This window comes from Nanorana parkeri, unplaced genomic scaffold (assembly GCF_000935625.1).
Source record: "Nanorana parkeri isolate BGI_ZX_2015 unplaced genomic scaffold, ASM93562v1 scaffold124, whole genome shotgun sequence".
Taxonomy (NCBI): domain Eukaryota; kingdom Metazoa; phylum Chordata; class Amphibia; order Anura; family Dicroglossidae; genus Nanorana; species Nanorana parkeri.
Window position 1 is genome coordinate 1,360,086 of NW_017306392.1, and position 17,511 is coordinate 1,377,596.

The window sequence follows — 17,511 nt, forward strand, 5'->3', positions numbered from 1 at the left end:
AGAGAGAGGGAGTGGGGGGGGGGGGCGAGGACAGACGGCAGCACACATTTTACAAGTGACTTGTTAACGAGCGAGAGGATTCCCCACACTACATTTAGTCCTGCCTTGATACTCCTGTCTCCTGCTATTTGGTACAATCTGGAGCTTCCACTTTTCCTGACTATTCCTAGCGAAGTACTGTATGTGTACCAGTTGTACTTAGAAAGATCTTTTAAAGCCTTCCTTATGTTACAACAAGAATCTGGAGTGTCTGATGCTTGTAGCATTAAGTACAGTATCCCCAACTTAGAAATGCAGCCTTAGCCCTTTTGCGATCACATTATGGGCTTTTTTGACCCTCTACTTTTAAAGAGTACCTTACTCCAACTCCATTCCCAGTTGCTTTCCAGACTGTATGGTGTTCCTATGCAGGGTAGTTCCTCCAAGTTGACCTGACTTGGCGATCAGTGGAAGAGAGATATCCCTAATATCTTTCATCAGGATTGTTAGGAACTCTTTGACTACTACTTCAGTATGGTAATTAATCAGGGCACATTCATAGAACCTCCTTTGCTCCTTGATTGATTGTTCAAAGTGGGTAAAAGAGACATATCAACATGTCATTGATGCCAACATACAGGTGAAGATATTTTACAAATGGTATGGGTGTGTGCAACAAAATCAGACCACTCTGGTCACAGAGTACCTACTTCATCTCACAGAATTTTGCCATTTCTTACATATGCAAGCCAGCATGGTGTCTTTTTAGAAATGTTTTAGTGATTTATAGATGAAAATATTTACATCTACTCCTTTTCTGTGCTAGCTAAACTATAGTACTACACTGGACATGCACTGAACTTCTTGATATTGATGCGAAGTTTGAAAGGATTTGAGGAGAGTGTGTTGACTGCCCTAACTTATTTGAAATGCTGAAAGGTGTTCGATACTCACACCTGTACACAGTTACCTCACAGTAGTAACAAATTAAACAAGATGATTGGTTGAAGCAAAATTCCTTTAATGCCAGAGATTACACAGAGCCTTGAACTTGTATACTGTAAATGCATAGAAACATTTAGTTATAGTGTTTTTTCTTCCCTTTTTTCTTTGTATATAGTTTGCACAGTTTTTTTATATACCCTAAAATACTGTATCATTTATTCAGTATTGACATTAATGCCTGTTTGCAGTTGTTTTATTATAATGTCTACCAGGGATATGGATAACATGTATTATGTATTGATGTGCCAGATTTTTCTTAATAAACTTACTAAAAAACATACAATAAAACCTAACTTCAAGAAAATTAAAAGAATGCTGGTGTATGCACGTACCCTAAATGATGCATCTTGATCCGATCATCATCATCTTTCCTGTAGTTTTCAGCAGTCCCTCCAGCGCTGGTGCTGATCACTGATCCAGCACTGAGTGCTGTGTCTTCTGTGTCCCATGGAGTCTGTGCGGGTGCATGCTGCTGGGCTGCCTGCATTGAGCTACCTTGTGTCTCTCCTTGTCTCCTGGCCGAAGATCTGTACTGCGCATGCGCCCGCCCTTGATCCTTTGTTGCCACCCGAGAATCTTCCGGAGTGCGTGGAGGAGACACAGCTAAGCTACTGTTTGGTAAATACATTTTTTTAAAATTGTTTTTGCATGTATCTACTGCTTGCTAGCAGTAGCTATATGCAAAAATATGTGAGCTTTTAAATACCCTTGGTATCAGTGCCTTGCAGTCCTTGTACAGCAGATTGCAAACTGGGAGAGGGAAAAGCATCACAAGGAGCCAATCAAATGTGCTACTAAGTTAGGAACATGCTGAGCTCATTGAACTGCTGCCTCTCCTTTCACTGTCCAGTCACAGACTTGGGGAGGGACATTACCTGTAAATGTTGCCTAATACAACAGATACAATTCAGGTATCCTACCCTGCCAGACAGGACTGTGTGCTGTGTGGCAGAGCTGTGTAAATTTTAGGCATGAATAGACTGAAATACAAAACCTTTAAGTTAAGCTTTATAACTCCTTTATTTAATGGAAGCTGTTGGTATTTTTTTTATTGTATACAGTTTTACAGAGTGGGGAGGGGTTTTATCAGTGTCTATGTCCCCATTGGGTAGATTTTTTTTTTTTTTTTTTTTTTTTTTTCTCCAATTTTCCTTATCCCCTAAATAAAAATTTATTTTTAGCACCCATTACTTTTAAGAGGGGGATCCCATCATGTCAATCACCACTATTTCAACTTCCTACTCCTTTAGAGCCCTTCACATTTTAATTCCTATGTTTTTTTTTTTTTTCTCCTTATCTAATCTAAAATCATGATAGATCTCTGATCTCTTTCTCTAACTAATATATGTTGAGATACAGAGTCAGGTTCAGTAAAGATGGACTAAATGAATGTTACACAATCCTCTACAGACAAGTAAATGATCATTTATAGGAATTACCTGCTCTTCCAAAACAAAATATACACTAGAAAATACACACATGGTGGTGCCAGATAATATCAAAACCAATGTTTCCAAATACTAGAAATGTCTATGCATATTCATAAGCCTCAGTTGTTTTTTTATTTTAGAGGGATTGAACAAATCCCTCTGTCCACCTTTACTTCTCCATTGTCCTTCTGATGCGTGCATCTTTATAAAAATGCGCTATTTAACTACCCTAAGCATTATATTAAACCTTTCATCCAACCTCTACATTTCATTAGTTATTTTGAGTAGCCAGTATAAAGCAAACGTTGTAGTGAACAAAAAAAACACTTGTGGGTTTAAATAATTATTTATCCTTTTGTGGTCCATGTAACTTGGAGGGGTGGCGGAGGTGTGTCCTTTGTGCACATTCCTCTGTGTCATCTCAGAAAGTGGGAGGTATGTATACTGCGTACAACTGTTAAATCATCCTTTCATAATAACAGACGTGATAGGGACTGGCGGTCCTCCAACACTGACTGGTGGAACGGATGGGGGACGGGGCGGGTACAGCTGGCTTTGCCTCTAGATAGGCAGAGACATAATTGTCGGGATCCGTTCCGGCTGTGGAGTCTCATTATACCGCGAGCTGTAGCTCGCGGTATACTGAGCTTTGGGTGACGCGAGGACGCTAGTTTGTGTCCTCCCGTTACCCTTAGGAGAACTATGAGGAAAAGCTCTAACCCCATAGTTCTCATTTAAAGCAGAACTCCAAGCAAAACTTGTTAACCCTAGCAGTGTGGCCATCCCATGCGCAGCAAGGGTTAAGTGCTAATTTCTGTCTCCAGTCCTTCCAGCCTCTTTCCCCTCTTTCCCCCTCTGCTGCAGTGGTCTGAGCTTCCGTAAATCATCACATTCTATACACTGTGTATAGAAGTGAGGATGCTGAGGAACATTCATATGCTGCAGCGTAAGAAGAGACGGGCTTCAGAGACCAGAGAGACGGGCAGCCAGACTCAGCGGTTAGGGTGAGTATCATATATTTTATTTTTTTTAGCACCTAGACAAAAACTAGCGGTTAACCCTTGCAAGTTTTGCCCGGGTTCTTTTTTAAGGTCTCCCATTTCTTTGACTGCTGTCTTATGTCTATAGATAGCCTAGGGGAACACCAGAAGTATGAGTGAGGCGTGCCAGCAAGAGGACACAAAATCAATTTCTGATTCTATTAACCTCTAATTTGTGGTTGACAGGATGGGGATGGTCGTCACTACTGGTTTGCTAATTTATTCCACAGGTATAGAGAGAACAGGTACGTTGCATTTGAAAAAGGTGATTGTAGCCATGTTGGTGTTCTCCTGCAACAACCTAGTTGAGTACTGTTCATGATACTTTTTTATTTGCACGAACAGTTACATTTTCAGGACAAGGTTTCAGGCCCTACCCTGTTCTTCTAAGGTCCAAGCAGTACTCATACACAAAGATTTAGCAAAATGTTAAGAACTGTATATTTCTTCATAACAATTTGTTAAACTTTTGTGTATCATTACTGCTTGGGCCTTAGAATAACAGATTAGGGCCCAAAACCTTGTCCTGAAAATTGAACTGTCAGTGCAAATATTAAAGTATCATGGAGAGTACTCAACTGTGAGTTGAGCTAGCACTCAATTTACAGATCACCGTCATGAACTAAGTGTGTCAGATGGCAGTTTTAATCAAACTTTTTCCTTTTAAATAAAGCAGAAAGTAAAATGCAAAGTTTAGTTCAAGTCTACAGCATTTGATATAAAAGCTTTTATTCAAACATTACCCACTTATCACTTCTTTTTTTTTTTTTTTTATTTGTGAATAAACAGCACGGTTGTAAATGAAGGATTAGAGGCTCTCACCCCCTCTTCATTGGGATTACTCTAGTCAAGAGTGTGTATTCAAGATATAAGGCGCATTTTCCAGTCTAACAATGTTTGTTTTCCTCGTAGAGAGTGGAAGTGACACACACAGAGAAAATAGTTTAAGGGAGCTCATCCATGAATTGCCAGATACCCATTACAGCCTGCTGAAGTATCTCTGCCACTTCCTGACTCAGGTGGTGGAGCGACATGCCGAAAATAAAATGAGCATCTACAACCTGGCCACTGTGTTTGGACCAAACTGTTTTCAGTAAGTTTTTTTTGTTTTTCATCTGCCTTTTTCACAAAATCTGATGACTTTGATATTTTGAAAATGGAGTTTGTCTATTTCTATCTCTCCATCTATCCATCCATCCTGGCTAGTGCTCATTCTGATTCCTCCTGTGCCTAAACAGACAGGTTTGCTGCTTTATGCTCATGTTGATGGTCATTTACTCCATGCTTCTCATGTCAGCCTATGTTTCTCTTCTTCGACCAGTGACTTTGAATTAAATAAGTGTGCTCGTTCCCATACCTGTATACATATTTGGTATTCTTGTTGATCACACACAGAATAAAGCAAAAAGGTGTGGTGCTCAGCATTTTATTCAAACTAAACACTACACACAGCTAAGTTGGGCTACTGGACATGCTCTTGACAGGATGAGCTTTTATTTATGCATAGGTAAGCTATACAAACTCAAGATATTTTATATGCCCCAGTCACCAGAAATTACAAACCCTGGCCCTGTAGCAGAAGTGTACCCACCCTTTCCTTTTGGATTTGTGGAATTACGTAGGCAGAGACATACCTCTCTCTCTTTTATCCTCCTCCCCTCTCCCCTTTTTAAGGACTTCCCTAAACTCTTCTTTCATATCTTTCCTCTTTTTTGTTTCTTGCCTCCTGGTCTCCCTTCTTCATGTGAAGCTGTGGCAATGATACTGCGGAGCAGAGTTGCCACTCATGTAGGCTGTGTCTGCTTGCACTATAGAGGCATGAAACAATGTTACAGGGGACAGGGCTATCTGCTATTTGCAGAGTGGTATATCATGGTGCACAGAATGTATACTGGGGTAAGAACAATTATTAGGTAGGCTTTGTCCTCTGCTTATTTTCATAGCAAATCATAGTTGATTGGAGTGTACCTTTTTAAATAATAAAAATATATAAAACAATGACAAAGATGAATGTACTTTTGTTTGGTTTTACTCACTAGAACTACTAGCATGTGAAATGCAATTAAACTATCACTGATCTTTTTTTTTTCCACAATTTATCTTTGTTCTTTGGACTAAGTATTGATTTCTGAGTTTTTCCCATGCCTACTTGTTTTTTCTGGCTTGTGTGTGATTGATTCCACATACTGGCCTATGTCAGAATTTCAAGCTTTTTAATTCTCCTAAATTAAAAGTGTGTGTGTAGGTAGTTATATATGTCATGTCCTGCTGGTGTATGTGGCAATCTTTTAGTACGGATGTTACATATGTTGTATTTGCGTGATTGATATGCTTGAGAAACAGCAACTCACTTATCAGTATCACATAATTTAGCTGATAACTACCTTGATTATCAGGTTATTTACTGTTCTGTTGATGCTCGTGACTCATTGTACCCTTTGTATAGGGAGCTTCTGCACGCAGTAGCAATATTTCTAAGCACACTTAAGTTTGGCACTACTATGTGCAGTCAAATATTCACAGGTCAGTAACCATCGGCACAAAAAGGTGGTGCCCTCACTGGAAATTTTTGCCTTGTCATGAATTTGGAACAGACAAATTTCTCTGCAAAAATGGGTGTTGTAATGTTATTATGCAATTGTAATATTGGGGTTCACTTTAATAGTTTAGGATTAAAGCCCAATTGAACCTTCAGTTTTAAATCTGCTAAATACATTTCAGGTGCATGAAAACAAATGATGTTCAATGTCTTACAGTTCATTTTTTTTCTAAAACAGCCACAGCCTGAGTAGAAAAGTCTGTCCTCTGCCAACAGCTGCACTTTGTGGGACCCTTGCTCTTTGTGGGAAAGCAGTGATCTCATTGCAGATATCTTGACACATTCCTTATGCAGTCCAACCAATCAACTAACAAAGCGTATGCTGATTGAAGAGCTCTAGTTCTGACTAAGGGGGGGGGGTACCAGGGGTCAGAACTCTACAAAAGAGATCATTGCTTCCCCACAGAGAGCAAGGACATTTCTCTACAGCTGCTGGCAGGGGACAGACTTTTCTAGTTAAGATGTGCCTGCTTTATAAAAACAAACTCCTAAGATTTTGTACCACTTTTTGTTTTTGATGCACCTGTAAAGTACTTGGTGAATTTAAACGGGGATCTTTTAGGGTTTACTTACACTCTAAAGCCCAACAATGAACTTCTTGCATTCACTATTTTTGTCTGTTTAACATAGTATTGAGATTTTGTTGTATCCTGTTTTTTACCTGTACCTTCAGGTCAAGAGTTTTGGTTTAGAGGTTATGTTAGAGTAAAATTTAGAGGTATGTTGATATCAGGGGCATCCCGAGGCTGGGTGACACCCGGAGCGGTAAACGCGTGTCACCCCGCTGAGACATCACCGCACGTGTGCGAGATAACGCCATTGCATACGCTCGGCAGTCTTCTGATACCTGCCGGTGGTCATCTTGGTGATGGACGCCGGCAGAGAGAGGGGCCGCACCCCCCTTGTGACGCCACTGGTTGACGTTAAAGAGGAAGTTTACCCATATCGTCAAAATAGCAACAAAGGAACTTTTTAGACTTTTTAGACTTTTTAGACACTGCAGATGTAAAGGAGCAGGACACCTCTCCCCATGTGCAACGTTGGCCACACAAGCACCATGGGAGGACAGGATGCCGGGGCCACTGGAATGTAAGCCGGCTGACTCCCTGTGTTCAGGTGCAGGAGGGGGTGTGGGGTTGTATTGAAGTCAATTGCACCGCAGCCATGCCCCCCGCCCACAGTGCGATCGCCTGCACCCGGAACACAGGCACATTAGTGCCTGCATTCCGGTCCAATGCGATCTGCAAAAATAGTGCTTGCAGCATTTTTGCGGATCGGACTGGAACGCAGGTACTAATGTGCCTGGGTTTCGGGTGCAGGCGATCAATTGACTTCAATGCACCGCCACGCCCCCTCCCGCCCCTGAATGCAGGTGTTTTTTCGTTGGTAGATCTCATTGAGCTCGTCATTTGAAAAGTAGATCTCCAGACGAAAAATTGTGGGCGCCCCTGCTCTAGATAATTGCAGGCTTTGTATTCTTTACATACCTTATTTTCCTTTTCTTCCCCAGTTCTCTCACAGTGGCCATTTTACTAAGGGAAGATTAATCCATCTCCCTTTACTTTCTGGGACATGGGACTAGGACTTGTGACCATGCACCTCATCAGGGGAGGAAAATGCCTTTTCCCTGAGATCTTGTGAGATTACAGATGAAATGCTAACCTTACTGGTGTGTAGGGCTGCAACAACTAATCGACATAATCGATTATAATCGATTATTGAAAAAGTTGTCAACTTTTTCAATCGATTAATCGGCTTCCAATCAGTTGTCCCTGTTCAGAGCTCCACGCGCTGTGCGCGGCAACCTCCTCACGCTCACCACTGCCAGACCCGCTAGCATCCACGCTCCACACGCCGCACCTCCTCCCTGCCTCACATTTCCTGCCCATCCACATCCACGATCGGCACAGGGACGCGGGGAGATGTAGTAAGGAGGAGCAGGTGTGGGGGGATGACAATCGCCGATAGACAGGTCCGATCTCAGAAGCAAGTTGCTGGAAGACTGCACTTTCCCACACATGGTGCTCTATAATGTATTGCTGGGATTTGTATTTCTCTATAGCTGATGGTACATTGTGCTGTATATTCTACATGGGAATACAAATCCCAGCAATACATTATACAATGTATGTATAATGTATTGCTGGGATTTGTTGTACTCCTCTATAGCTGGTGATATTCTGCATTGCGCTGTATAGAGGACTACAAGTCCCAGCAATAATACATTATACAGTGCAATGCAGAATAACACCAGCTATAGAGGAGTACAACAAATCCCAGCAATAATACATTATAAAGTGGTACAATGCTAAATACCACTAGCTATAGAGGACTACAAAACCCAGCAATAGTACATTATACAGCGCAATGCAGAATGCCGCCAGCTATAATGTACTATTTTGTGGGATTTGTTGTATTCCTCTATAGCTGGTGGTATTCTGCATTGCGCTGTATAATGTACTATTGCTGGGTTTTGTAGTCCTCTATAGCCGGTGCCATTCTGCATTCATTGCTGTATAATTTTACACTTTCCATTTAACTATATTGCACACCACACTATCTTTTTTCTTTTTTACTTCCACCGCTCCAAGCTTGCTCCTGTGATGGACTACAACCTCAATACAAACTAGTAGTCCCATCACTGGAGCCATTTTTTAAACGTTATTTTATTGTTTATCCGATTAACCGATTAATCGAACTTAATAATCGGCTAACTAATCGATTTTGAAAATAATCGTTAGCTGCAGCTCTACTGGTGTGCTCGAGTTGCTTTTATAAGTGCAACATTTGTTGCATTTTATTGTTATTAATCATTAATGAATACATGGATAAATAAAATAAATGGCTCTACGATACTAGGCTATATGTGCACTATACAACAGCAGCTCTGGATGTGCATTTGGGTGATGGGTCCATTTTCATCATACCTTTTAATGATTGTTCTTCCTTGTTGGGTCCCAACCCTGCTCCAGAGGGGCCATGGTTTCCATACACTGCATGAATGACCAAAAGAGGAGAGGGCTATGACCAGCACGCAATAGGCAAGTTGTGCTTGGGAATGTAATCTTACTCTTCCTGAAGTAGTCAAATTTGCTATCAAAAGGCAAATGTGTGAGTCAGTGAAGTAAGCATTTAAAATACTTTTGATTTTTCTATGCTCTAGCTGTCATTTTTTTTAAGTTGGTGACAGGGTCCTTTTTAACCTTAAAGCGAACTTTTACCTTGTTTCACTAAAAATTACATCAGTATGCAGCTCTGCATGCTGATATGAAATCATCTTGCATTCATTAATTAAACAAACCTCTCTTTCTTTTACTTAATTACTGTTTTTCCACTCCCTGGACTTCTTGGGTATTAGGCCTGGTTCACACCTGAACGTTTTGTAGCGCGTTCAACGCTCGACGAACGCTCTACAAAACGCTCAAACATCTAAATCCCATTGTATTCAATGGGTCTGGTTCACACCTTGCCGTATTTCCACCCATCCGAACGCGATACAAAACGGCCTACACCCAAAGAAGTACATGTACTTCTTTGGGGCGTTTTGGTCTCTCGTTTCCATTGGGATACAGCCAAGTAGCCCTCGGAAACGTGCGTTTGTCGCGTTTTTTTTTACTGCGAATCGCGGTAAAAACACGTGACGCGAAACGTGTGACAAACACGCATATTCAATACGCCTAGGTGTGAACCCAGCCTTAAGGTTTCATCACAGTGCATTGCTGGCAAATCCTGTCTGTAATTCTCACGAGATCTCAGGGAAAGGCATTTTCCTCCCCTGAGGTGATGTTACATGGCATGGTTACATGTTCTAGTGACCTACCATGGTTACATGTTCTAGTGACCTACCAGAGTTCCAGGAAGTAAAGGGAGCTATGTTATATATTTGCCCATAGCAAAAATTACGACTGTGAGAAGACTGGGGAAGAAAAGAAAAATAAGGAACAGAGTTCACTTTAGCTCCCTCCTCCCTAACATTATATATTTACTTTTTTTTCTGCTCCCACAGCAATCTGTTCAGCAGCTAGGAGCACAGAATAGCACAGAATAGCTCTGTGAAATCTAGAAGTCTTAGCTTACACAGGACTAAGAACTCCCCATGTGACGGCATTGTTTGGTCCAGTGCTGTCACATGCTTCTCTATACCCAGAAGTACCAGCTATTGCCTTTAGGGCGCTTGAGAAAGCTGATGGGGAGCAAAGAAGAGGCGAGTATATGCTGCTGGAGATGGGGCTGGGCTTGGTTAAAGCAAACCTGATGATTTGCCCTTAATAGGAAAAGCAAATGTTTGCTGTGAGCCAACATAAGTACATTCTTTACACTACTATAATGCAAGGTGTGTCATGCTGACGTTGTGTGTGTGGTGTCCCCGCCCCCCCCCCTCCCCCCCGGTTTAATATACTGTTGTAGTGATCTGTAGCAATAACTATTACATGCCATATATTACACCCATTGAAACACAGGCTATAAAAGCAGTCATCGAGACTGTGTGTTTGTGCATGCGTATACTTTATACTAACCAGCAAAAAGGGTTTGTTTTTATGTATGCTTTGATTATGGTCGTTGGTGCAGATTTTTGATCACTACGACAGAACAGCTGTAAGTTATTTTATCAGTGTCAAGCAGCAAGAACAAAATGTTGCTGGTACACTTGAGAACAACTAGATAAAAATGTAGTCTCCCAGGCCTGTATATATGAACAGAGTGCTCTTAGGTGACTTATTGGTATCTAACCAACCTGAAAGTTGTCTGTGTGCGGATGTTTACAGTTTTTTTGTTTAGTATATAACATCACCCAACATTTGACACGATTTGCTTTATAGGCCATCTATCAAAAAAAGCTTTTTTTAATTTTCTATAATATATATACTAAATAGTCCTGGAAGGGATGTTATCATGCCTCCTACCTGTCACTCTGTGACCTAGTTGAGTTGCAAGTCATAAGTCAATTTCCCCCAAGAACAGTATATATGTAAATAAATGTATATTCCCCCTAGTGCTACAGCATAAAGTAGGCTATACACAGGGGTGTGTGTGTATAAATATATCATATACAGCATATATTTAAATATTCTATAAAAAAAAATCAATGAGGTGCTCCCCACTCCAGCTTCCTCTCAATCGGTGCCGTCAAAACAGGAATAGTGTGTGTGTGTGTGTATGTATATAGATAGAGATACACACAGTATGTATGTATGTATGTATGTATGTATGTATGTATGTTGGCATGCATACATACTTTCTGCCCAGCATCCCTCAATCAGCTGTTTGAAGGAGCAGGTTCTAAAATTTTCAGCCAAACAGTGCAGTCAATCAGCTACAAGTTCCGTTCAGCTGCTGGCCGCTGTCGGAATACATTCCTCGTAAGCGTGGATGGAGGAATCTGTTATATTTTCTTTGTTCACCCCGCAGGTTGAACAAAGAGAATATAACCAGGTAGACCTCCAATGATTAAGCCCAGGTGGTGAAACGCTTAAGAGTTGGTGGTGTCTGGTGTCTGATTTTATTGAATGAATCGCAATCAAGTTTTTTATTTTATGGACACTGGTTATGTGCGACTGATTTTGGAGGATTCTTTTGGGAGGTGAGAGCGCATCTTTTTGGCCGGCACCTTGTGACACGTGCAGTCGGTGATGGAATCGGCGCGGTGAGTTTCTGTTGTCTGGGTGCATGTATACCCAGTTACAAAAACATGATTCCTTATCTCCAGGAATGTAATGTTGCTGACTGCAAGTGTCATGGCATGACAAGACAAAAAGGAAGGCCAAATTAGGATGAGCAATGATTACTTTTGCTAGTGGTAGTCTAAAGAACTCTCAAGTTTCCCCCATTGATGCAAGCATTAAAGGATGAGGCCCAAACAAGATGACATTTTCAAAACCTAGACTGAGCCGAAAAAGCCAACAACTAAAAAAGTTTTATATAATATATAAATGAGCAGAAATTTTATCCTAGCTCACAACGATCTTTTGAGCAGAGGGTGAAAAAATGTTTTCTCCAAGAAACAGCCATGTCTTGTGAACATTCTTGTATCCAAGAAATGCTTTTCCATTACCAGAAAGACTTTTTGATACTATAAAAGTCTAACGATGCCACTAGAACATTCATTTCTCTCTGTAATGGGGGGAAGAGTTCCAGTTGATCACATGACCGGCGTGAACATCAGTAAGCAGGGCAGTGAAAGTGATTTTTTTTTTTTTGAGTCAAACACTGAAGAGAATGTCGGATGTCCATTTGACCATTAGGCACAGCAGATCATAAGAGATCACAAGAGGTGACCTCTCCCTGTGCAGCTAGTGACTTCATATTTTCTTTTTTCCTCTTACGTAAGACAATAGTTATCTCATGTAACGTACAGTGATTTACAAATTATGATAAATTACACCATAAATCTACACATTATCATAAATTATACCATAAATCACGTTGGGCTCTAGTAAAGAGTAAAAATGTTATCTATAAAGAGGTGATCCTAGCAGATGGTGGTTGGCCTGAGTCCCAAAGGTTGTGTGCCTATGGGCTATAGCAATGGAAATCCTGCCCTGTCTTTTGTTAACTGTATGATAAATAATCATTTTCTTTTCTTTACAGTGTGTCTCCAGGTTTTGAGGGTATGAAACAGCAGGAAATATGCAATAAGATTGTGGCAAAGTTGTTAGAATATTATTCAAAGTTCTTTGAATGTGAGCATACAGAAAAGGACGGGTTGTGTGACAATATGGCCAGAATAATTACAGTAAAGGTAAATAAAACATGAGTACCTTTTTAGCCTTTCGGTCTCCAATGTTCACTTGTGAGGGATTTATACAAGAGTGTTAAATCTTGTGCTTGAAGCAAAAACTGATTACACAGAATAAAAAAAAATCAGATTTATAAAGGAAATTCTATAATCATAAAGGCTTTGAAAAGTTAAAAATAGCCCGCAGTCAGAATGCACACATATTAATCTATATTATCTATAAAAAGTAACACAGGTAATTACAATGTTCCCAAACCTCTCCATAGTGTGAAGCATTAGCTGCAGAAGTGTTTCTGTTCCAAGGCCTTAGATTACTTTTTAGCTTTCCTAAAAATGGACTGCAAGTAACTGCTTAGCAAATACTGTAGCTGTGGCACTGCAGACGTATGGGCCTATAGAAGAAACCGTCATTACCAATTAGAAATAATTTGCCAATAATTACCATGTGTTCATGGGTGCTGTCACATACCTCTCATCTTTTTGAAAAGAAAGAGGGCCACCTTTTACCACTAAGTGTGTAGGCAAAGGATTTTTTTATAGGATCCTAATGCACCAACACAAACCTGCATTTAGCTCACCACAACAGACAGATGTGAACCATCAGTCTGTTGTGGTGTGCTGCTTTAAAAAAAAACAAAAAAGAGGTGCAGATCTGTTAAGGCGCCATTTACACATTGGCGTTGAATTAAAAGACTCAACGCTCTTGTGGTGCCATTACTTGTTAAAACATGCTGTTTTGCCCGCGCATTCACGTGCACAAATGCAAGCTCAAAAACTGAAAATGCTGTATGAGCTTCCATTCTTCATTTGTTGCACGTGCGGCAGCCCATTGAAATGAAGGGGCTGAAGCTCAACAAACATGTACAAATGCAACATGCAGTCACGCATGCCACAGGTGTGGGTGAAATGTGAACGCGGCCTAAAACCTGCATTGCTGGGCATTGGTAGCCTATTAAAAATGAATGGAAATAACAGAAATTAATGGAAATGGAAATCCACGCTAATGTGCAACTTCTTTGCTCCGCTGGAACCCTATTGCTCTAACACAGCTGAGTTTTCTGACATTTAGGGAGGCATGTGACTTATTCCTTATTGAAAGCTAAGCCTTGCATTTCACAATTCTATTTACTGTTGTCCTCCCAGGAATATGAAGATAGGTCAGCAGCACGCAATGCTTCAATGTGCAACAAAAGTTATTTTATTGTAAAATTACATCACATAGGTCCAAAGGTCGGCTTATGGACATGTGAGGTAATATTGCCATAACATATCTTTTCTTGCACAATATGCCATTGAGTGCTGGTGAACTATCTTCATATTCTTGAGGTTCTGCGCGGCACCATCCGTAGTGGTCACTACAAGCACCTACTTTGATACTACTGGTGACAACTTCTGTATGGAATGCAGCAGGCATCTGTCGATTTGACTGTTGTCCTGATGATAAACTTAAAACAGACCCGTCACTTGCTTTTATATGGTTAGACCAGATTATGGCATAGACGGATGTGCAGTCAATTATTGTTCTGTGTCTGAGGAGCAAACCATTAAATGAGACGATTGGATCTGTAAATACCAGCATCGCAAAGGGACTTAACTGAAATCCTGTCTTATGAATCATGAAAACATGGCCTGTATACTGTTCAGTGTATTTTCTGCCCTGTATTCAGTGAGCCGTGGAATTATTTAATTTTTTTACTAGGAATGTTAATTATGTATTGTACTTTTTCACAGGAATATAATTCGGAGAAGATGTTAATTCCAACCATATCTGCTGAAATTGAAGTTCCTCCTATATCTTCACGCATAATGGTAGGTTTTATATGTTTAATATATGTTTGTTATGTATAGTGCAGGGATCCCAACATAAAAAAACGTAATTGCAGGGAGGTGCCCCTTCTCATTTCAGGGAGGTGCCCTCTGCTCCTCCCCCCCCATCTGTCGGCGGAGCACCCCCCTGAAATGATGGCAGCTAGCAAACAAGCTAAATCTATCTGCTGTTTTTTTTTATTTTTAAAAAAGTATTCAGACAGCTGCTGCCGTCAGAAAAAAAAAAAAAGCATAGGAATGAATCGCTAGATTGCTATTGGCTATTTCAATTTGCAACCACCAATAGCAAGACGGCTATTGTACCCGCCCTCTGCTGCTGTCAGTCTGCAGAGAAGGACCTGATGGAGAACTTCAGGTCCACCTTTGCTGATTGACAGCAGCAGTGGGCGGGTGCAATAGCTAGTCTGCTATTGGCTATTGCAAATTGAAAAAGCCAATAAAAGCCATGCTATTCATTCCTATGGTGTAGTGGGGGTTTTTTTTCCTCTGACGGCCGGCGGCCCCAATTGTCAGGAAAAAAAAAAACCCCAGATAGCAGGGAAAGGTTTACTCTCCCGGGCAGCCAGGAGTCGCTATCTAGCAGCGGGAGACTCTCAGAGCGTTCGGGAGAGTTGGGATGTCGGATAGTGCAAGGGTTGGAATGTGCAGAACTCCTAGTGACCAGTTGGACATTTTGGATATAACAGATTTGAGCAAACAGTCTAGTAAAAAATGGATTCTGGTTGTTAGTGAGACACGTACAGCTAGCATTTTCAGGAGGTCAGTAGTGACATCTTATTTCTTCTACTCCTGACCAGTTTCCTTTTAAAATATATTTATGTATAATCTCGAAAAAAGATGCTGAATGCATTAAATTCCTGGTAATTTTCTCCAAATGGATGCACCAATACCAGTTTTTCGGTATCGAGTAGGAGTAGGGATTTTTTTTTGTTGGTACTCACTGATACTGATACTGTAAGTCACATTCAAGAAGCTGGGCAGCATGTAATGACTTGTGGCTCTGCTTCCTGATTAGCCGGGAAGCCGGCTCCATGCTCCCTCATTACCAGGTGACGAAGTATGGAGCCGGCTTACTGGCCAATCAGGAAGCTGGGGGGTGGGTAATGACTGGCTGCCCAGCTTCCTAATAATGGAAGTTCCGGTATCTGGAGCATTTGGGTGAGTACGAGTACTCACCCAAATACTCAGTATCTGCACCAATATCGATACTAGTATCGGTACATCCCTAGTAAAATATTATAAAACCCTAAATGTATGTCCACTGTATGACTGTCATTTTAGAGTTAATATTCTATATTTAACACAGGTGCATTCACTGGAACAGCCATTGAAGACCAATAATGATTTTGATAACCTTAACCCCTTCATGACTGAGGCCTTTTTTTCATTTCGACCTACGCTGTACGTCGTCAGTCATGAAGGGGTTAAATTATCCCCAAGATTAAAGCTAGGTAGATTTTACTTGTTTCCTTAAAGTGCATGGAAACTAGATTTGTATGAAGCCTAGATCGATTTGTCTATGAATTGCTATCTTTGCATTTGTGAATGTTGATTTTTCACTTTTCATTGCCTTCCACTTTTCTAGATGAGAGGCTTCTCTGCCTACCCCTAGCGCAGCATTGTCAGTTCTCGCACCAAGCAGCCATTCAAAATATGCTGCCTGGTGCCAAGTGTTAGATTGAGAAGGGATGGGCTGGGGCTATGGCTGCGAGGGAGCTCCATCCATACATGCATTGCTTACAGCTCTGGCTCCCAGCACCTCTACAGGGCGCGCAAGGTAGTTGTACAAGCAATGCACATGTGAATGGAGCTCCGTCGCAGCACAGTAGCCCACACTGGACCCCAGACTGAGGATCCACTCCAGTTCTCATAAGGTATGGAGACTGGGTGGACCTTAAAAAAATTAACAAAAAATAACCTTTTTAGTGTGCGTGTGAGAATGTCTGTGGTTGTTCATGTATTTCGGTGTTTTTGAGGGGCCATTCACACTAGTACAGTGTGTTTATTTGCATAGTACCGTGCGATTAACGCACTGTACCACGCAATTGTGGGGGACAAACGCACCTCCCACCCACAGTTTGTACGCCTGCACCGGAACGCACGGTACCCTAATGCGTTCCATTGCAGTGTGACTTAATGGCCAAGGAAAAATGTAGGTCCTGAGGTTACACAGGTTGATAACCACTGATCTAAGGACTGGTAATCTGCAATATATTTTTTGTTTTTGTTTGTGGTTTGAGATGAATTGGAATGCCAATTGCAAGGTCGTCTTGCTCCCACATTACTACCTGACCTCACGTTTGTTTCTTTAGCTGAATAGACACAAATTTCCACAAGCACGCACTCCAAGTTCCCAAAAGGGGAGGGACCAATTCCATATTGATGCCCATAGATTTTGATTGGAATGTCCAAGAAGCTCATATGATGGATGTGATGGTCAGGTGTCTACAAACTTTTGGCTATATATATTTAGGAATAAAACTAAAAGGGATCAATTAATATGCCTCCTTATTAAAATAGTGTTCCCTTTCTGTTCAAAATAAATGCTTGCAGTGGTTTAGTGTTTTTCAGAAAAATGTGTGTACTTTCATGATTTCATTTGGGAGTTATGGTATTTTGATTCCATAGGTTAGTGGAATTGTTGACAGGATTTCAAGATCTTCCAAAGAATAGAAATAGCCTATAGTCAAGCACTCTTCTATAATGCTTATAATTTCTACTGATTTTGCGAGCTGAAGACAAGTCAGGAAGTAAAAACACAGCTTCTAAAGAGCTTGCACCATGTACCTCTAGAGCTGTACATTCATTATCAAACACAGGCTACACGCACCGTTGCTAAACAATTGCATATCATTATAATAGTACTACATTTTTTTCATTTTGGGAACATTTCCC

General features: G+C 40.9%; 1 protein-coding gene across 1 annotated transcript in view; it reads left to right on the forward strand.

Moving 5' to 3' along the window:
- The window catches only part of LOC108784680 (protein FAM13A-like), a 105,708-nt gene that overhangs the window by 35,293 nt on the left and 52,904 nt on the right, over positions 1-17,511 (forward strand). The window contains exons 4-6 of the mRNA XM_018553551.1: positions 4,367-4,547; positions 12,642-12,792; positions 14,521-14,598. Of these exons, the coding sequence (XP_018409053.1) occupies positions 4,367-4,547; positions 12,642-12,792; positions 14,521-14,598 (410 nt within the window). The remainder of the gene's footprint in view (positions 1-4,366; positions 4,548-12,641; positions 12,793-14,520; positions 14,599-17,511) is intronic.